The sequence below is a fragment of the Ipomoea triloba genome, chromosome 4 (assembly GCF_003576645.1).
Source record: "Ipomoea triloba cultivar NCNSP0323 chromosome 4, ASM357664v1".
NCBI classification, from domain to species: Eukaryota; Viridiplantae; Streptophyta; class Magnoliopsida; order Solanales; family Convolvulaceae; genus Ipomoea; species Ipomoea triloba.
This window is the reverse complement of record NC_044919.1, coordinates 506761-525149: the sequence shown is the minus strand read 5'-3', so window position 1 is coordinate 525149 and position 18389 is coordinate 506761. Positions and strand designations below refer to the sequence as shown.

At 34.6% G+C, this 18389-nt stretch overlaps 3 protein-coding genes across 4 annotated transcripts; 1 reads left to right on the top strand and 2 right to left on the bottom strand.

The window, feature by feature from the left end:
- The first annotated feature begins 1545 nt into the window (after positions 1 to 1545).
- Positions 1546 to 4106, top strand: LOC116016603 (bifunctional L-3-cyanoalanine synthase/cysteine synthase 1, mitochondrial-like). Its single transcript, XM_031256946.1, has 10 exons — positions 1546 to 1861; positions 2217 to 2326; positions 2445 to 2502; positions 2596 to 2859; positions 2939 to 3076; positions 3179 to 3230; positions 3381 to 3460; positions 3556 to 3615; positions 3694 to 3774; positions 3884 to 4106. Exons 1-10 carry the CDS (start codon positions 1688 to 1690, stop codon positions 3980 to 3982), a joined length of 1116 nt encoding a protein of 371 aa, XP_031112806.1. The 5' UTR covers positions 1546 to 1687; the 3' UTR covers positions 3983 to 4106.
- A 160-nt stretch (positions 4107 to 4266) lies between these two features.
- Positions 4267 to 6302, bottom strand: LOC116016604 (ubiquitin-conjugating enzyme E2-23 kDa-like). Its single transcript, XM_031256947.1, has 6 exons — positions 6087 to 6302; positions 5901 to 5980; positions 5479 to 5593; positions 5318 to 5370; positions 5070 to 5198; positions 4267 to 4616 (listed from the first exon to the last, which is right to left on the bottom strand). The coding sequence occupies exons 1-6, from the start codon at positions 6128 to 6130 to the stop codon at positions 4486 to 4488; spliced, it is 552 nt and encodes a 183-aa protein (XP_031112807.1). The 5' UTR covers positions 6131 to 6302; the 3' UTR covers positions 4267 to 4485.
- Positions 6303 to 9665: 3363 nt separating this feature from the next.
- LOC116016793 lies at positions 9666 to 16350 on the bottom strand. Of its 2 annotated transcripts, none has more exons than XM_031257197.1 (14): positions 15956 to 16350; positions 15192 to 15250; positions 14727 to 14835; positions 14477 to 14580; positions 14297 to 14365; positions 13388 to 13990; positions 12704 to 13242; positions 12562 to 12626; positions 11804 to 11901; positions 11553 to 11657; positions 11331 to 11470; positions 11125 to 11253; positions 10902 to 11054; positions 9666 to 10475 (listed from the first exon to the last, which is right to left on the bottom strand). In XM_031257197.1, the coding sequence occupies exons 1-14, from the start codon at positions 16158 to 16160 to the stop codon at positions 10319 to 10321; spliced, it is 2535 nt and encodes an 844-aa protein (XP_031113057.1). In that variant the 5' UTR covers positions 16161 to 16350; the 3' UTR covers positions 9666 to 10318. The 2 variants fall into 2 exon arrangements, with proteins under 2 accessions (XP_031113057.1, XP_031113058.1); XM_031257198.1 differs by having other exon boundaries at positions 11804 to 11883; positions 15956 to 16349.
- Positions 16351 to 18389: the final 2039 nt, after the last annotated feature.

The following is an 18389-nucleotide window of genomic DNA, read 5'->3' as shown; positions in this document are numbered from 1 at the left end:
AATACACATAATGATTGCCTGGAATACACAAAATATTAACATAAATACAGAGGCCGCCCGAAACGGGGAAACATGATTTCTAAAAAAACGGACAATTAGTTTACAATGCTCAAAACGACGTCGTTTAGGTACGTGGTGCACGGTATAATTTGCCGTAAATGTAAGTCACATACCCAAAAAAAAAAAAAAAAAAAAAAAAAAAAAAAACCGGATTTTTGGAGGTTGATTGAAAACATTGGCAAATTATTCCGTGGATCTAAGTCCAAAATGTACAATTTACGTACTGAATGTTCACAATTTGAATTGTGAACATTCAGTATGTAAATTGCGATGAATCCACCTTGCAAGTTGAATCCGGGTATACTTTGCAAGGTGGACTCGAGCCCAAAATAGATAATTTACATATTGAATGTTTAACATTTATATACTGAATGTTCCCAATTCAAGTTATGAATATTCAGTATGTAAATTGTGACGGGTCTATGCTATAACTATTGCTTGTTCATCTCTTATAGCACTTTCAAGCGTCCAGCCGTGGCATCACCGAATTGTGTAAGAACATTACCAATTTTACCATACACATTAATCGTAGCATGCGTAAAAATTTTAGTTCTTGACTCCTTGATACTTGTAGTCCCTCATACATTTTTTTTTATAACAACTTTAACTTTCGTATTTAAAATTGTATAGTTAATATTACCGTTCTTTTTCAATTGTAAATCATGGATCAAAGAATGAAGTCGTTCAAACGACTTCAAAATTGAGATATAAAATCATCAAATTTAAAGTAAGAAATATCAAAATTTGTAAAAACATATATTTGTAGTATTACTAATAGAAAGAATGATTTAAATGTGAAAAAAAAAAAAAAAAAAAAAAACCTCACATCATATAGTGTACCACAAACAAATAATAAGACGATAAAGTGAGCAAATAAAATTTAAAAAAAAAAAACATAATGTTACGATCTTTGCTCAATCGGCACGGAATCTCGTCCTAGTTTTTATTTGCCGTTTGTAGGCTGAAATGGTCAGTCCTCATGTCGCTGTTGCAATAGAGGATAGACAGATACGGCACCCGTTTGGTACCAAACCACTACAGGTAGAGGTCTTTTGTCACCTTGGCCAATTTGCAGTATGATACCGACCATTATCATCTTCTATTTTATTTATTTATTTATTTTGATTAATCAATTTATTGACTTCACATACTATATCCTGGACCCGCTCTTGGGCCCACAAATCTAATTTCTTGGTTTGGGTAGCGCCCATGTAGTTTGGCTCTTCGGTAAGATCGGATTCAAAACTTTTTAATATGACACATTCTGAATTTGCAGTTGCATTAGTAGTATGCTTTCCAATTATTTCAAGCTGATGTTTTATCTCCTCATTTTATTCAAAATACTAAAATAGCAAGCAAACAAACAAATAAGACTATAATTCACTGTTTCATTAAAAAATGATAATAACAAACAAGAAAAGGAAAAAGAAGATTGGGCAACAGAGAAATATGGCCTTATATTATACATGCATGATAAGTAAGGTGGGACTGCCGCTCTGCAATTTTCTAACACCCCAAGATCCTATCACTATAAGTATATGTCCTATGTTTTCATTTTGCTGAGGCAAGCAAATCCTTAGCCAAAAACTTCAGCCAAAGTTACATTACTAATACTTCAAGTTCATCAATGGCTGCTTTAATGAACTTCATTAAGGCAAGAAAATCATCCATGCTGCAGTACAGCTGCAAATTGTTCACAACCCAAACTCTGCCTGGTTCTGCTTCTCCGTCTTTTGCTCAAAGAATCAGAGATCTGCCCAAAAACACCCCTGGCACAAACGTCAAGACTGAAGTTTCTCAGGTATATATGACTCTATTACAATGCAGTATCTGTTGATAACTACTTTCTTAACCTATTGAAGCACAAAGAGTCAATATTGCCTCCACTAAGGCTCAAATCCACAACCTCCCATTTGAGGAAATAACTTGGTGCCACTGGGCCATAAGGTCCTTGGCTCTCAGGTGTGTATATATATATATCCACTGGTCTGGTTTAGCTTTCTGTTATCATAATTTTGTGTGTGTCAGTGTTATCTGCATGTTTGATGTTGACTTTTCAGTGTATATATGAGTATGTATATATGCATGATGCTAAGGAGAACTTAGAAACTTGTTTATGTGAGCTAGCTATCAGTTGGATCTTTTGTGAGTTTCAGCTTATTGGGAAAACGCCTCTTGTCTATCTTAACAAAGTCACTGAAGGGTGTGGTGCTTATGTGGCTGCTAAACAAGAGATGATGCAACCTACTGCTAGCATCAAAGACAGGTATATATATGTGTGTGTGTGTGTGTGTAATATTATCCTCTTCATACATTCATCATGAAAGGAAACAAAAAGTTTAGTTCATAACTATGTTAATGATGTTTCTGTGTTATGATATCAGACCAGCACTGGCAATGATCTTGGATGCAGAAAAGAGAGGCTTAATCTCGCCTGAACAGGTAAACCGGAGCATAATCTTTTTGGAAGTTGGTTAAGTTTTGAGCAATGAGAGTGATTTCTGATAAATTCTGTGTTGACAATGTATGGTTTAGACAACTTTGATTGAGCCTACGTCTGGGAATATGGGGATCAGTATGGCGTTTATGGCTGCAGTGAAAGGGTACAAAATGGTTTTGACGATGCCTTCTTATACAAGCATCGAGAGAAGGGTGACGATGAGGGTGTTTGGAGCTGATTTAGTCCTCACTGACCCGACAAAGGGAATGGGAGGAACTGTCAAGAAAGCTTATTCGCTGTTGGAATCAACGCCAAATGCTGTTATGCTTCAACAGTTCTCTAATCCCGTCAATACCCAAGTATGTGCTCAATCCCGCTAAAAAATGCCTTTACTAGGTTATATATACTGGTTTCTCAATGGGCTGCTAATGGGAACAGATACATTATGAGACAACTGGTCCTGAAATATGGGAAGACACTCAAGGAAATGTCGACATTTTTGTTATGGGAATAGGAAGTGGTGGCACTGTGTCTGGTGTTGGACAGTATCTGAAATCCCAAAACCCCAATGTTAAGGTAAATCAAGTTCACAACTTTGCATTAGTTAGAGATTGCTTAAAAGTGTTGAAATCTCGTGCTAATGTGAAGTCATGTTTATTCTGTCTTGTTCCTCGACAGATATATGGAATTGAACCCACTGAAAGTAACATACTGAATGGTGGCAAACCAGGTATACTTTCTTACTTTCTACAGCTTCATCTTCGGATCACTCATGTGGTCGAGTTCATATCTAAATCTATGTCTGAGTTAAGGTTTCAAAGCTGCAAAAGATGTTCTTTCAATAAAAACACATTCTAAAATGCTACGAGTATTGTTTTAGGTCCCCATCACATAACTGGAAACGGGGTTGGATTCAAGCCAGACATCCTCGACATGGATGTAATGGAAGAAGTTCTGATGGTACATAATCATCTTCTTTTTGTTTTTTACAACACGAGATGGGCTAAATATATGTAAATTAAGGCTATGAAGTTTGTTCTATTTATACATTGCAGGTTTCCAGTGAAGAAGCTGTGAACATGGCCAGAGAACTGGCACTAAAGGAAGGGCTCATGGTAATGGCTACTGAACATGCCTAAACTACACTGCATTTCTAGATTGATATCCATCTAACAAAGCCATGAATCATACAGGTCGGGATATCATCGGGAGCTAATACAGTAGCAGCACTTAGACTCGCTAGCAGGCCAGAAAATAAAGGAAAACTCATCGTGGTATGAACTATGAACAATGAACAAACATTATATTTCTGACAATTTAAATGATTCGTCATTTTACCTCGACGCTTCCTGATTCTTGTCGCCTTTCTGGTTTAAACCTCAGACTGTGCACCCGAGTTTTGGAGAGCGTTATCTGTCATCTGTGCTGTATCAAGAGCTGAGAGCTGAGGCCGAGGCCATGCAACCAGTTCCAGTTGACTAGTGTATCTCTGCAAACTGCAGAGCGATCGTAAACTGTATCTTCATAAAAAAAAAAATGTACTGAACTTATGTGAATCTGTTTGGATTTCTTATTTTACTTGCATATCTCCAGCCCTTTGGTTTCATGTTGGTTTAAAGCTCAGGATGGTAAATATCAAACCAAAGACAAAACAACATTTGTGTAGTTTCTGAAACAATAAGGTGGATGAAATGTTGTGTCACCCCCATGGCAGCTCATCATATGTAACTGAACATTAGGTATATTTAAAATGAACAATTGTTCTGTTTAGGTGAACATTTTCTTGATCACACCATGGGCAAGCAAATGCAGGAACCGAAAAGCAAATCTATTTACATCAACATGAAATTAATAAGAGGATAGGGTCTTTTTTTCACCCCTCCCCAATAAATAGTTTGATGTGAAGTTCTACTTGTTTTTTGGATATAATAACAACATAATGTACAGAGACAGCCTGTTAAGGAAATAGGAGCGGTTAACAGAGGTTAAGGATCTACTGGGCCTGCAACTGCCTCATCGCTTGAATCATATTCGTTTTCGCTCAACTCTTCATCACTGGACATCTCTTCTGGGACAGCTCCAACATCTTCGGCTTTGGCATATTTCTCACAGTATTCTGGACAATCAGAACATATGCTCGTCAAACATAATGTATGAAACTATTTCACTCAATCGAACTAAACTATATTATGTTCTTCTCCATGGACGATAACCCAAACAATCAGTTTACTTATTCGAGTCTTCAATATCACTTTTGCACATTTATGAATTGAAGTAATGTTGTTGCAAGGCTAGACAAAAAGAAAAACTGCTAATTTTCTTATAAGGCACTTAATTAGGATTAAATCTTTGAAAACTACCTAGTGATTAGGACCAGCATTTGCCACATCTAATACAGTTCAACAGGCTTCAAGAGGAATAATAGAGTGAACTAACATGATAAAGTAGCATTTCTCAAGAGTACAGAAACCTCAAAAGAAGGACAGATTTTCAAGTTCTATGCCACATAAAATTCCAAACGATTCATATGTGTCACAACTCACACGCCAACATCTTAAATTGTCAATACCTTTAACTTTTTGTTCATATGCAGTGCGGTCTCGCATCATCAAAGCAGCCGCCTCCCCGTTCAATGGGTCCGATGGGTTAGGGTACAAAAGAAGTTGAGGGAGAAACACTTCAAAGACATTTACCAGATCTGCAGGAAATGGTTCCAAATCAGACACAACAACTGACGAACAGTAACAATTTGGCAGCGTTTCAAATCGAAATATTTCAAGTTTCAACAATTATAGATGACGACAAAAAGCCTCTTACCAAACATGGGGCTCCAAGTCTGATTGATAACATCTAAACAAACTGATCCTGACCTGAAAACCGATCATCAATTAGATTTCGAGCATTTTCTCAAAAGAACAAAATTTGGAGAAAAAAAAAATTGACTAGAAACTGAAGGAATTCAGCATTTTGTCACCCACATCTCATCAACATTTGGATGGTAAATTTTATTAACAAAGCCAATGGATGGTGATTTATAGGGATAAGCATCTGGAAGTTCAACCCTTATTTTCCAAACACCACCAAGATAAGGACCTGCCACAATCATAAAGAACATTACCCAAATTCAAAGCACAATCACACCTCAATTGAATCATTTACATCAAGAAAAAAACTAACACCAATCTGCAAATATATATGTATAGAAGCAGTAAATTTAGTTCTTTCATTAATCCTAAAACCACAAACAAAATGGACAGAAAAATTTACACTAACCAGAGAAGGCATAAGCAAAAAAGCAATGAGATAATCAAGAGATACCCATATAAGGAAACCTTTCAAAGATTTCAATTTCCAACAGACAAAAAGATTGAAACTTGAGATAAGGAAGGAGTATATTTACTCTCACTGGGTCCATGGAAATGAACATAGAACTCCTGCATCCCATCATTTATCATCTCCACTTTGTAATCACTCATCATCCTAATTCAGACCAAACAAAAACAACAAAAGATAAGATAAAGATTAAGCCAAAACTTAAATTGGGAAAAAAGGGAAGAAATTGAAGAGATTGATTAGAGAAATTAACAGTTTCATCAAGTCCATCTCTCTGCGTTTGCTTGGGGAAGACATGATTTTTCTCTGGATTTTCTGTTGTTCTTCCAATTCAAATTTTTTGGGTGGCTCTTGAAAAGTGAAAACTAGAAAGGGGATGAGAGAAGAAAAAAAGAGTTTGCTTGTGCTAGTCTCAGAAGGAAAGGAAAAGAAAATGAGTTGGATGCACAGAGAGAGGGGAAGGAAGGAGACACATGAGAAACAATATTTATGATTAGGCCCCTCATAATTTAATTATTTGCAAATATTTAAATGGTGGCTTCCATTTTCACAAGATTCTCCTCTATCTACTTTTGTATGTCTCACCTACATACTAATATATTACAGTTCATTACCACTCATCAATACAATTTGATCTAGTGGATGGGAATAAAACTTCTAAGTTTTACAAGAGAAATATATATATATTTTTTTTGGTATAAAAAAATCACCTTCAATAATAATCTCCAAAAATCTCAATTGAATATGGAATATTATATAGTGATTTTAGTAAAAATAGTAATCATGATAAAATTGTATTCAATTTTTAATAGAAATATGGCACGTGATAATTTCCATTATATATGTTTGACTTGGTAATTCTTATTTATTTTGAACTTAATTGAAACAATAAAATGAAAGTGACAATAAAATGGATGCCTTCCTATTGAAGGTGAACTTAATTTAAAATGAAGACACTATTGAACTACAAGTTACTTGGCAAGGTAATTCATTTTTTCTCTTTGTTGATTTGCATGCCTTCATATAAAAAATGAGATGAATCATATTTTTTATTTCTTTCATTTTATTCATCTAATAAAAAATAAGCATTAAAAGAAAATGAACATCCAAACTATTCAATATATTAAAAATGAATTTATATGTTAGCAGTTAATTTTACTTTGCAATGTGAATAGTGATCCACAATATAATGATTGTGTTTTTCTCACTCACTTTTCTATGGTCTAATTATCTATATAGACAATAGAATTAGGTGAATACAACAAATGTTCAAATCAGTGTGAGTACTTTGTTTTTGTTTTTGTTTTTTTTTTTTTAATTATTAATGTGAATTATTGACTTATATGGAGATTGTTTACAAACTCAAGTAAAATATTAAATAGCTATAAGGTTGTAAACTAGTTTTCAAGTTAACTATGCAATAAATTTGTTTGAATTATGGGACACGGCTGGACTTGTAAACTGATCCACTTGTTGCAGATTGCACCAAAATGCACGAGTCTGGCTCTGACCATTATTGTGGGACCATACTATCAAATAATATACTTTTAGTATATTAAAAATATACATTTTGTTATGATTTACGTACAAAGCACCGTGTAGGTAATGGTCCACACAATAATTTGTCATAAATTAATAGATTTTTTTGTCACTCAGTTTAAGTTATAATTTGATTGCATATTTATATTTTATATATTATATATTCAATCTGATTATATCATATAGAATAATATATATTATAGTAAATACTATTAACATTAATATTACTAATATCTATATAATTGTCCCAAACAGGATAGGTAGAGTATGACTTTCGTATTTAAAGGTCATGAATTCGATTATTATCAGCAGCGCTCTCTTGGTCAAGCCAATTGTAAATGGTTTTTATAGTACATAGTTTATCTTTCATGCGTGGTTTGCAAGTTAGTATAAAAGATAGTGGCTACAAATTTTCTTTGACACTAAAATAGTAATATAATTAATTGCAAGTTTTCTTTGTCGAGAAAATATCATTTTTAGTCCCTCAACTATAATACATGTATCAATTTTGGTCCTTGACTATTAAAATTTTCAAATTAGGTCCATGACTATTCGATTTGTATCACTTTTGGTCCTTGACTATTAACATTTTCAAATCAGATGCATGACTATTCATTTTGTATCACATTTGGTCCTGCCATTAAATTTTCCGGCAAAATTTCCGGCGAAGTCATCGGGGATGACCGGCGTTTTCTATTTTATTATTATCATTTTTTATTTTTAAGTTTTTTTTTATTTAAAAGTTACGGAGTATTAAAATATTTTTAAAATAAAAATTAAATAAATTAGTCGGTCACCGGTGACTTCGCCGGAAATTTGACCGGAAAATTTAACGGCAGGACCAAATGTGATACAAAATGAATAGTCATGCACCTAATTTGAAAATGTTAATAGTCAAGGACCAAATGTGATACAAATAGAATAGTCGTGTATCTAATTTGAAAATTTTAATAGTCAAGAACCAAAATTGATACATATATTATAGTTGAGGAACTAAAAAATGATATTTGCTCTTTCTTTGTCATTAAAAACTAGGATCTATACAATTAAGTATATTATATATAATTATACTTGATATTATAACACTAGAAAAATTCTTAAATGAATGTTTTTTTTTTGGTCAAAAGTAACCTAATAGTGTGCATACACTTGTTATTGTTAAATTATTGCACTACTATGTAGCACCACACAATTTCCAACACATTAGGTAGGCTCATAATTGCATATTTTAGAGTTGTGCTCTACGATGATGTAAGACGATTTGTCCAATGATGGTGATATTAATGGAGTACAGCCCTTATCTTTAGCAAAGTAGCACAACAACAAGATAATAATGATAAATATGGTAATTTCAGTCGAGTTATTTAAATAATTAATCTAATTTAGAATATCTTATTATGATTATTTGTCATCTAAGGTAATAAAGGTGGAGAACAATAATTTTGTGAATAATCTTATTGGACAACGCAGATTTGAATCAAATGTCTTATTTAATTAGAGCGAAGCAATTTATACTATATATGAAATTTTTATGATACAATTACCAAATTTTAAAAATATTGCTTTTTTAGAATGCCGGTTCCTTTTGTACTGTATACTACTAATAAAATTGGGTACTATAGAGATAATGTTACTACTTACTAGTACTTGATATAATTCAAATAGTATATATATATATTTGTACTTGATAAAAAAAATTACAGGGGACAATAACAGTAAAAATTCCCTAAAAATAATAACAGTGGAAGCAACTTGGATAAAGAATAGCATCCAGAGAGTAGCAATTGATAGAGAATGAATGGAGTCCAGTAAATTCAAAATTCTGGGCACATGGTTTTCAAACAGAACCAGACTGTGAACTAATCTTGAAGATAATATCCTAATAATTGTAATCCAAACATTGTGTAGAGGATAGGATTTTCTGCTTGGATAAGCTATCCCTGGAATTGAGTGGTTAAGGCAATAAATGGTCCAATACATCTTTCTTTCTTTTTTTTTCCTTTTTTTTTTTTGGGTGAGTGCAATTTATTTTTCAAAAAATGTTGGTAAAATACTAAAATATTGAGACTTTGATGTGAACCAACTATTCTCACTCGTAAAATATTACTTTTATTCAATAGTTCACTTTTCAGCTATCTTAAATTGTTAGGTTGAATTCAAATAACGAACTTAAGTAAAGGGATAAAAATGAATAGTTTAAATATGTAAAAATACAAACCACCAAATAAAATAAACTTATCACAAAATGATGCATACCCTCAAAGACATAACATACATAACGTATAACATTAGGTGGAACATAAAGAAAATTAACATTGAAAACACTATTATTAGTTTTCTCTACATATTTCTCAATCCGTCAAGGGCTAGCCCGTTTTAACACCTCTAACCTCTACAGGGTACACATTGCAAGGAACCTCCCAGACGCAATATCATCACATGTCAGTTTCTAAACAACAATTCTTGAATCTTCAGTCCTCAAAGTTTCAAGATTAGACAACAATATCATCCATGGATTGCTCTTTGTCCTCACTCAGAATGGTAGTATTCCTATGAAGCTATTCTTGCCTCTACACTTTATGAAACAACAATATACCTACATCATATCAAACATCTTACATTTTTGTTTTTTTTTTTCATATTTATATAGTACACTTCCCATGGCCATGGTCCTTTGCTATTCTACATTTACATTCCTCAGTTTTTGTTTCCTATCAATAAACATTTGCAGAAGAAGAATGATGGCTGCAATTTTACCAATCCAAGTCGATGAAAGAATACCTTTGTTGAGAAGGATGTAAAGCGATCTGTTTTCGTTTATCTAGCCTTCTACCTTGTCTGAGACAACAATCTTCTTCATTTGACAGAATCCTTCGGCTAATTTGGTCTGAGCAGTGGCGTTTTCTCTGTGCTATGGTTTTAACTAAACTTAAGTGTAGTGTTGTCCTACCTGTCGTCTCTCTGTTCTCCTGTGAACGAATTTTGGCGTGTTAACTCATAGCTCCCATCCCTAGGTTGTTCGTTCTCGCAGTTTGGATTTGGGACATCTACTTTTGAACAGAGGAAAAGGAAAGACGAAGTGTATATGGAAATGTGCCACAAACTGCACCCAATATTGCAACAACTGTGTTAGAGAGGGAGAGAGAGGGGACGGGGAGGAGAGGCCCGAGAGGGAGTGTATTGTAAATTAAAAAGCATGTTCCATTTCAACTAAAAGCTTAAACTAATAGTTGGAGCCGTGACCTTTTTGGTCTAGCTTTAATACCAAATTGAAAGATGTCTTCTGTCTCAACTAGAGCTGTTAAAATGGGCTTTGCCTATCAGGTCCCCCGCCCCCCACTTAGGTAGAGGTGGGTTTTGAAAATAGAGGCCCGCCAAAGAACAGGCTAAGGGCGGGGCGGGGTGGGCTAGCAAAACCTAGGGCCCGCCCCACTCGCTGGCCCGTTTTGACAGCTCTAGTCTCAACTAATAGTTGGACTACACATTTATATTTTTATTATATGCTCAACGTTATATTGTGCTATCTGACCTGTGCCAAATCCAGTAGCTTTCGCTGGTTTCGAGCTTCCAGCTTACTGCAGCCATTGCTAATGCCATGAAGCCAGCAAGTAAAAAGCCCCAACAGAACCGCTTTAAAAGTGTCTTGATGAGATTATGAATCCACGTTTTTATACCCTCCCACCTGCAAACAATGTGGCGCAAGTTTCATCACGACTGCAAATTTTTTCGTGAAGACCGGTTTGATGATATACCTGTGAAGCAGATTCAAACAGATTTCTGTTGAAAACGAAAGCATCCTATGGCGGGTACAGAACTCGATCAACAACCCGACAAGCAGACCTGCAGCCCCTATAGCCACAACAATTATAATGTTGGACGACCTGAAAAAAGAAACAAGGTTAGACCCCAAGATACGAGTTCAAGAACTATAAAACCAAAGACTAAACACGAAATAAACCTGGTTGGCCCGGTTTCAGCCATAAGGGCTGTAAGGATTGCAACGACAGTGTGAATTGTCCTCTTTGAAATTTCACTGATAGTAGCCAAGTATACAAAAGTGCTGACAACGGCCATGAAAGAAAGCCAGAAATCCAAGAACTGAGAACGCACATAAGTTGAAAAATTAGTTCAATCCAACGGAATTTTTACCTTATTTCTGTACAAAAAAGCAATGTGATACCTGTAAGACGTGAAAAGTTAATGCACACCATGTGCCCACATCGCATGCATGATACAAACCGCTTGAGATTCCGCTTGATGTGAAAAGAACCCATTCAGCAAATGCCTGCAGAGAAAAGCACCGAAAACCAAAGAGGATGACGCCAATGTGTTTCAATCATAGAAGGATATCCCGATAGAAAATTTTAGATCAGCCACAATAAAAAGGGGAAATAAACAATTTTAAGGTGATTACTGGTTAGCCAATATCACCTTACGACGAAGAGACCAATAAGCAGGAAGCAAGGCTGCAGCATTTGATGCAATAAGAGCAATTGATTGCCACATGTGCCCTACACGTTTCAGCATTCCTTTAAAAGACCCGTTATAGAGCATGATGTTAACTATGAATAAGACACTTGAAAGTATATTAACAATAAAGTAAGCTTATATGCAAAAAAATAAATTTCAAAAAGATCAGAAGGTAGAGGTCTGTGTAAAAAAAGAAGATATGCCTTGAACGATGAGCTAACTATTGCAATCGTGATTGAATGATAAATTACAATCTGAACTTTCTGTATTTAAGTAGTCAAACACGCCAGAGCACCACACAACAAACTGCATGCAAAAGACTAAGAGACTAGTAAACTACGATACTACATTTCTAGTGTCATTAATTTTACTGAGTACTGTGAGTAGCAACATCCCGACCCCCAAACTTTCCTCCTCCTCCTCCTAAAACACCCTTAACCCTATTAAGAGTCCAACATTGATAAAATAAGAGAGAACATATAAGTTTATAAGAATAAACTAGCTAATTGATTGGATTCAGTCTTTTAGTGTGGTTTGGCCCATGTGCATTATAGCCCAATTGAGTGACCCAGAATTGACCTTGAGATGCATCAAGCGAGTTGATAGTCTCTAACTCTCCATCCCCATAATCCAAAGAATTTAAATTTAAAACAAATGGCAATCATTAGGTGCAAACAAGCAAACAAGAACTAGAGATGGTATGGAAAACATGGACTCACCTAAATGAGAGACAAGTTCAACACTACAGTCAAAGCCTCCATGATTCCGATCACAAGCACAGTAACTGAAGCATAGATACTATAACAGCATAAGAAGGATTAAGTGTAAAGAATGAACTTTTGAGCTTAGGTGATTATATACCTGTATAATGTTAGCCCACTGGCATCCACGAGAGATTGGCATGTTCCATGAGAAGAGCATTTTTGAGGGCACCTCTCTAGTGAGATTGACATGATAGTTTGGTCCATCGAGTTAAGGTTACTTGGGTTTTTATGCCTCAACCCAAAACTCCAAGTTCCTCCTATCGCATATAAGATGTAAAAACTCACTTTCGTATCACTCGTATCATACAGCTTAAAAAACATGGAGCCATTGCTGTTGCTTGTGCTGTTTGCATAGAAGTAATCCCAGCTATTGATAGAAGGCAGTCCACCGTATTTGGCATATATTTCATATCCAACATTTGAGTCTGAGGAAAGACGAATGTGAATATTTCCACCAGTAGCACCAGAGGGGATGTCTATGAGGAAAAAGGTCCAAACAACATCGTTGTTTCCTCCATTGGAAGTGTTGGTCAATAGAGGTTCCAATGGGAAATTAGCAGAATCTGATGATACTTTGTCGCTGATTGGTAGATAATATGATTCAAAGGGCACAGTTGGATTTTTCCTCAAAACAGTCTGCAGATAAGCAATTTTAGATTGTAAATCAGCACTTCTACCAACAATGAACAATGTTTCACCATAACTCACTAAAAGATTCTAAAGCACCCAAAAAAAAAAAAAAGCGAAGAAGAAGAAGAGATGATAGTCATTATAACTCAACCTGAAGCATGTACCTTTCCCAGGTACAGTTCAATCCAGCCTTATCAACTGGACACTGAAGTATTTGTGATTGTAACGAATAACAAACTTCTTTATCCGCGTCTTGAGCTTTCCCGACCATTTCTGACACATTTGCTGGTTGAACAATAATATACCAACGACCAATCTTGGGTGAGAGCATTACCAAAGGGGCATCAGTTATGTCCCCAGAATAATCATGCAGTGTTGTCAGAGGCATTGCCCTATATCGAGCATAAATCATCAGAGGTATATGGCTGCCATTTTTTGTGCTGTTTGAAGACTGTGACTGATTGAATCTAACATTTGATGCAGTAAGGATCACCCTTTCGGTGATACCCACAATATCAAATGAGTAGACATTGGAGTCCCTATATCCATGACAACTGTCTTCAACTTTGCATGACATCACATTTCCCGTCGATTGGTTGGAAGATCCATTTAAACCAATTTCAGGCGGGCTATAGCCATCCAGGCAAGAAAGCGAAGTAACGGACTGATTGCAGAATTGTCCAGAGATGGCTGAAGTCGTACAACCTTCCACAGTTATATTCCCACTGAAAGAATATGCTGAACCTCGATTAATCTGAAATCAGGAAGAGTAAACGCTTTCATGGTTAAAGTACTTGGTTTTCAAGAAATTGCATTTTGGTCATTTTATAAGAAAAGTCAGAGAAATTACGAAAACAAGCTATAACAAGATTTGTGATCCCATAAAGTTTTCATGAACATAGGCATAGAGAAAGAGTAGAGCAACATTGATCCATATCAAAATTTGAACTTCTAATTAATTTATTGATTCAGTTCTTGATATTCCAATGATGTTTCCTAAATTATTAATATAAGGAATATACTAAAACATGACTTGTAATCCAGTGCCAGAAAGGATTACCATTTTTGACTGCGTCCTCATAGGTCCAACACCATTAAATAAGCCAATATACCATACACCTGAAGGTATCTGTGCAAAAATATTTCAGTTCAGCCAATTAATTTTATTTTATTAATAAGTACACATGGAAGAAAAAGAAAATACACGTAAGAATGAAGATACATAAACTTCAAAATAGACCTGCTCATTTGTTAATTTCAAAAATATAGTACTCTGCATTGGATAGCACTTCTCAACAAGTTGGAGATCTTGTACAAAGGAGCCATTGGAAACATAGTCTAACACTGCAGAAGAATTGAAGTAAAATTGTTAGTCACCAAGTCATTATACTAACCAGTGTACTTACAGCCCTGAGGTACACTGGAAGGCCAATAGAAAATGATCTTCTCGATGAAGCAACTTAAGGTTACAAAGTGCATGTTCTTTTTACCTAGTCCTGTAGCAGAAATGTTATAGACATCAGGCAGAGGGGGGCTTCCTTCTCGGAAGCATATAATTGGCATGGAACTTTTAGGTGACTTTCTAATCCTCTCGAGGTCCTGCAGGCAATAAAAATCATGTAATGGAAAAAAAAAATGGAAGAAGAATATTAAACCAAAATACAAAGACAATTTTTATCAATGGGGTGATATCTAATACCTAAATGTATCTCCTAGGAAAATTTCCACCAGGATCGAGGAAAAGAAATAGTAGACCGGTATTATGGTCAGGAGAGAGAGAGAGAGAGGGGAAAAAAGAAGATAAGCTATGTTGCAAAATTCAATTCAACTAAAGAGACCAAGTTTTTTGTGCAAGTACAAAACTTGCAGAGTAAAAATAGTTTGTATGGATGCATAGGCCATAATGTGCAACAATAAGGAAAATGATAGAAGGAGATTTTAAAGTGCATACTTACAATATCGACATCTGAATCTAGACTTATGTCTACAGAAGAGAACCACGGAGGCAAATCCACTGAAACAAACAAATAAACAAAAATTAGTCCTTACTGCCACCTCACAAGACCATAAGTTTACCAATGTCGATAAAATATGCTATGACTTCTACTAAAAGCATTCAAGAAAAATTTTGATGCTTTTTTCTAATTAAAGGGCTTCATATATTACAACCATAAAAACAAGAGCATGCCACTGCCAATCACTGACAGTTCACAGAGCAAAGAGATAAAACCAAAAGTTATGAAAGTAGTCTGTAATGCAAAATCATTAAACAAAAGTTATAATATACTGATTATATCTATGATTCTAAGCAATAACTCAATGCATCATTCATACCCCAAGGACAATAAAAAGTACATGGCTATGAGTAGTTACTCTCTTATAATTTCTGACACTACAAACATAATAGAGTACTAGGATCATAATTCATAAACAACACAGTTAACAACATAATTCTTCCATCACTAGGATAGTGCAAATTCTTAAAATTTCAGTTAAAAACAAAAATCAAGTCTTTTATTATTCTATCTGTAATTTATAATCATCGCACCCATTACAGCAGCCAAAAAGATTAAATTTTGACCTCAACCCATAGAACCTGAGAATTCATAAACCTCAGAAAAGCCACAAAAATTCCCAAAACCACAGAAGTAAAAAGGAAATAAGCAAGACAATTTAGCTAATTAAATGAAGAGAGTAGGGAAATAGCTTAATTGGGCACCTCTAATATAACGCCAATCATAAGGTTTGAGCGCAGTCCTTGCATATGTGAAGCTGGACAGAGTGACTGCGTTGTACCGGCCGACAGCATCACCTCGTACTTGTCCGTACGACAGACAGCACCCACAAACAACACAGTACAGAGTGAAGAATAGATAGAGACAGATATTCGAATCAGAATGAGTCGGAATGGGATTTTTAGCCATTGATTCTCAGTGAATCAGAGAATTCTTTTGGCTGAATGGATCATGAAATCATTCCCACTCTACGGGTATATAAACACATCAGTAGAGATAATATCCCGATGTGTGTATGCATATAAATCTTGCAAAATGTATTAGTGCTGTTGAGCTTATTAAAATGGGGTTTGGTAAATTTTCTGTGAATAAATTAGATGAATAGGTTGACTGCTGTTGTCGGAAATGGAGGTCGTCTGCCTTTTTTTCTTCATCTTATTCTTTTTTTATTGTAAAAAACATAAAAGAGAAAAAAGATGGAAACAAAAAATAAAAGAAGAAAGATAAAGGGGGAGAAAGAAAAACATAAAACAAAAAAAGTACTCTGTAAAAATTAGGAAGGAGGTTGGTCTAATTTAGTAGAGTCACATAATTTACCTTTAGTTTATTTATTTTTATATCAAACTGGGAGGGATAGACTACGAAAAAAGAAAGACAATTAAGTGCTCTCTTTATTCTGCGAGCACTTATGACTCGCATTTTATCTTTGTAAAATATCTCTTTAATCCCAGGAGGGAAGGCAACAAACTCCTCACATTCAATATGTTAATGAGCACCTAAGGTTGTCATCTTGTTTGTGAACTTGTTCTGCTCGCGAGTCGCGACACTCTCCCAGATGGAGACCTTCAAGTCTTTGTCAAGCCATCCCCATCCTCTTTGATAAAAGACCTTATGGAATTTTGAGCATGACTAGTTCGTGCATCCAATTGATAAAGTCATTGGCATCCGATTGAATTTTAATATGATATCACGAATATCCTTCTCCTAAGTCCATTTCATGCTCTTAGCAATCACCCGAGCTTTCACGGTCGAGGCGTCCATGATGTTTCAAACTCACTTGTCAATCGTACTGATTTCTTGTGCAATTAAACTTGAGTAAATCGTTTAGAAATATAATTGGACATTTCTTCAAAATATAAAAATAAAGATAGTTGGACAATACTAAGCCTATTGTTAGAAATTAGAATGATTGAACAAGTAACTTCACCATAAAGCAAATGATACACAGAATATGTAATTTTGTTGCGTGTGCCATCATAGAATTTAATTTTACGATTTGATAAATTTATTAAATGATTTAATTAAATATTAATACTGTAAAAATCATGACGAGTGAGACAATTTTTTTTAAAACTATGAATATAATATACATTTTTAATATTGAATGTACGTTATTTGACAGTGTATAAAATAATATGTTTTCAATATACAGATACTATATTTTTAATTTTTAATATGTTAAATAATCTTTTTTGATTTATGATCCCACGACTGTGTGGATCATGACCCATTAAATAATGATTGGACAAGTGAAGTCCCCTCATGCCGTCACTATCAAATGGGCTTGGACATATGGCCCAGTTTGTTAGGTTTACTAAAGTTGATAAAAAAGATACATGATTATTTTCTACGCGGGCCATATTTATGGCCCATATTAAAGCTGTTATTATCTAGTATCTACAAATGTATGTCAGTATGTGTGTGTGTGTTTTAATGATTTTTGTTTTTTGTTTTTATCTCTAATCCATAATATAGTTTTGGAAGTCTAAAAATCTGTTTTTTTTTTTAAATTTTTATTTTTAATGACGAAGGAAACTTGTAGTTATTGTTCAATAGTGTGTATTAAATAAATAATATATTATGTATTTGCAGTTAACCATTTATGTGTTTGTAGTGTGTGTCTGTAATTATCATTTGATATGTCTTCAATTTGTTTGTAGGTATAGAAACAGTTAACTGCATGTACATAATATGAATGCTATTTTTTTTTACCATAATCTACAATGTAAGGTAGATCTTGGTCCATGGTATAAATTGTCACAAATGACCACAGTGATGTAAACTAGCATACGTTATTTATAATTAATCGATTCAAACTAATAAAATTAATGGGCCGCTTCCATTAAAAGTTGAAATCGAACTTCAGATTTTGTAGTTATCAAATCAATGCCTTTATCAATTTGGTTGGAGTTGAACCAAATAAGAAATGTGGATTATGTATATAACTATATATAATTGAACCAAACAAGTAACAAACTCACGCAGCCAACAATTTCTTAAGTCATGGTTTGGAAATTCAGTTGTTCTAGAAATACTGTTTGTTCTCATACGTTGTCAACGACAATGAAGTGAGTATTCCTTAATCAATAAGAAAATATGTAATGGTAGGTTAGTTTGTACCCCCCCCCCCCCCCCCTC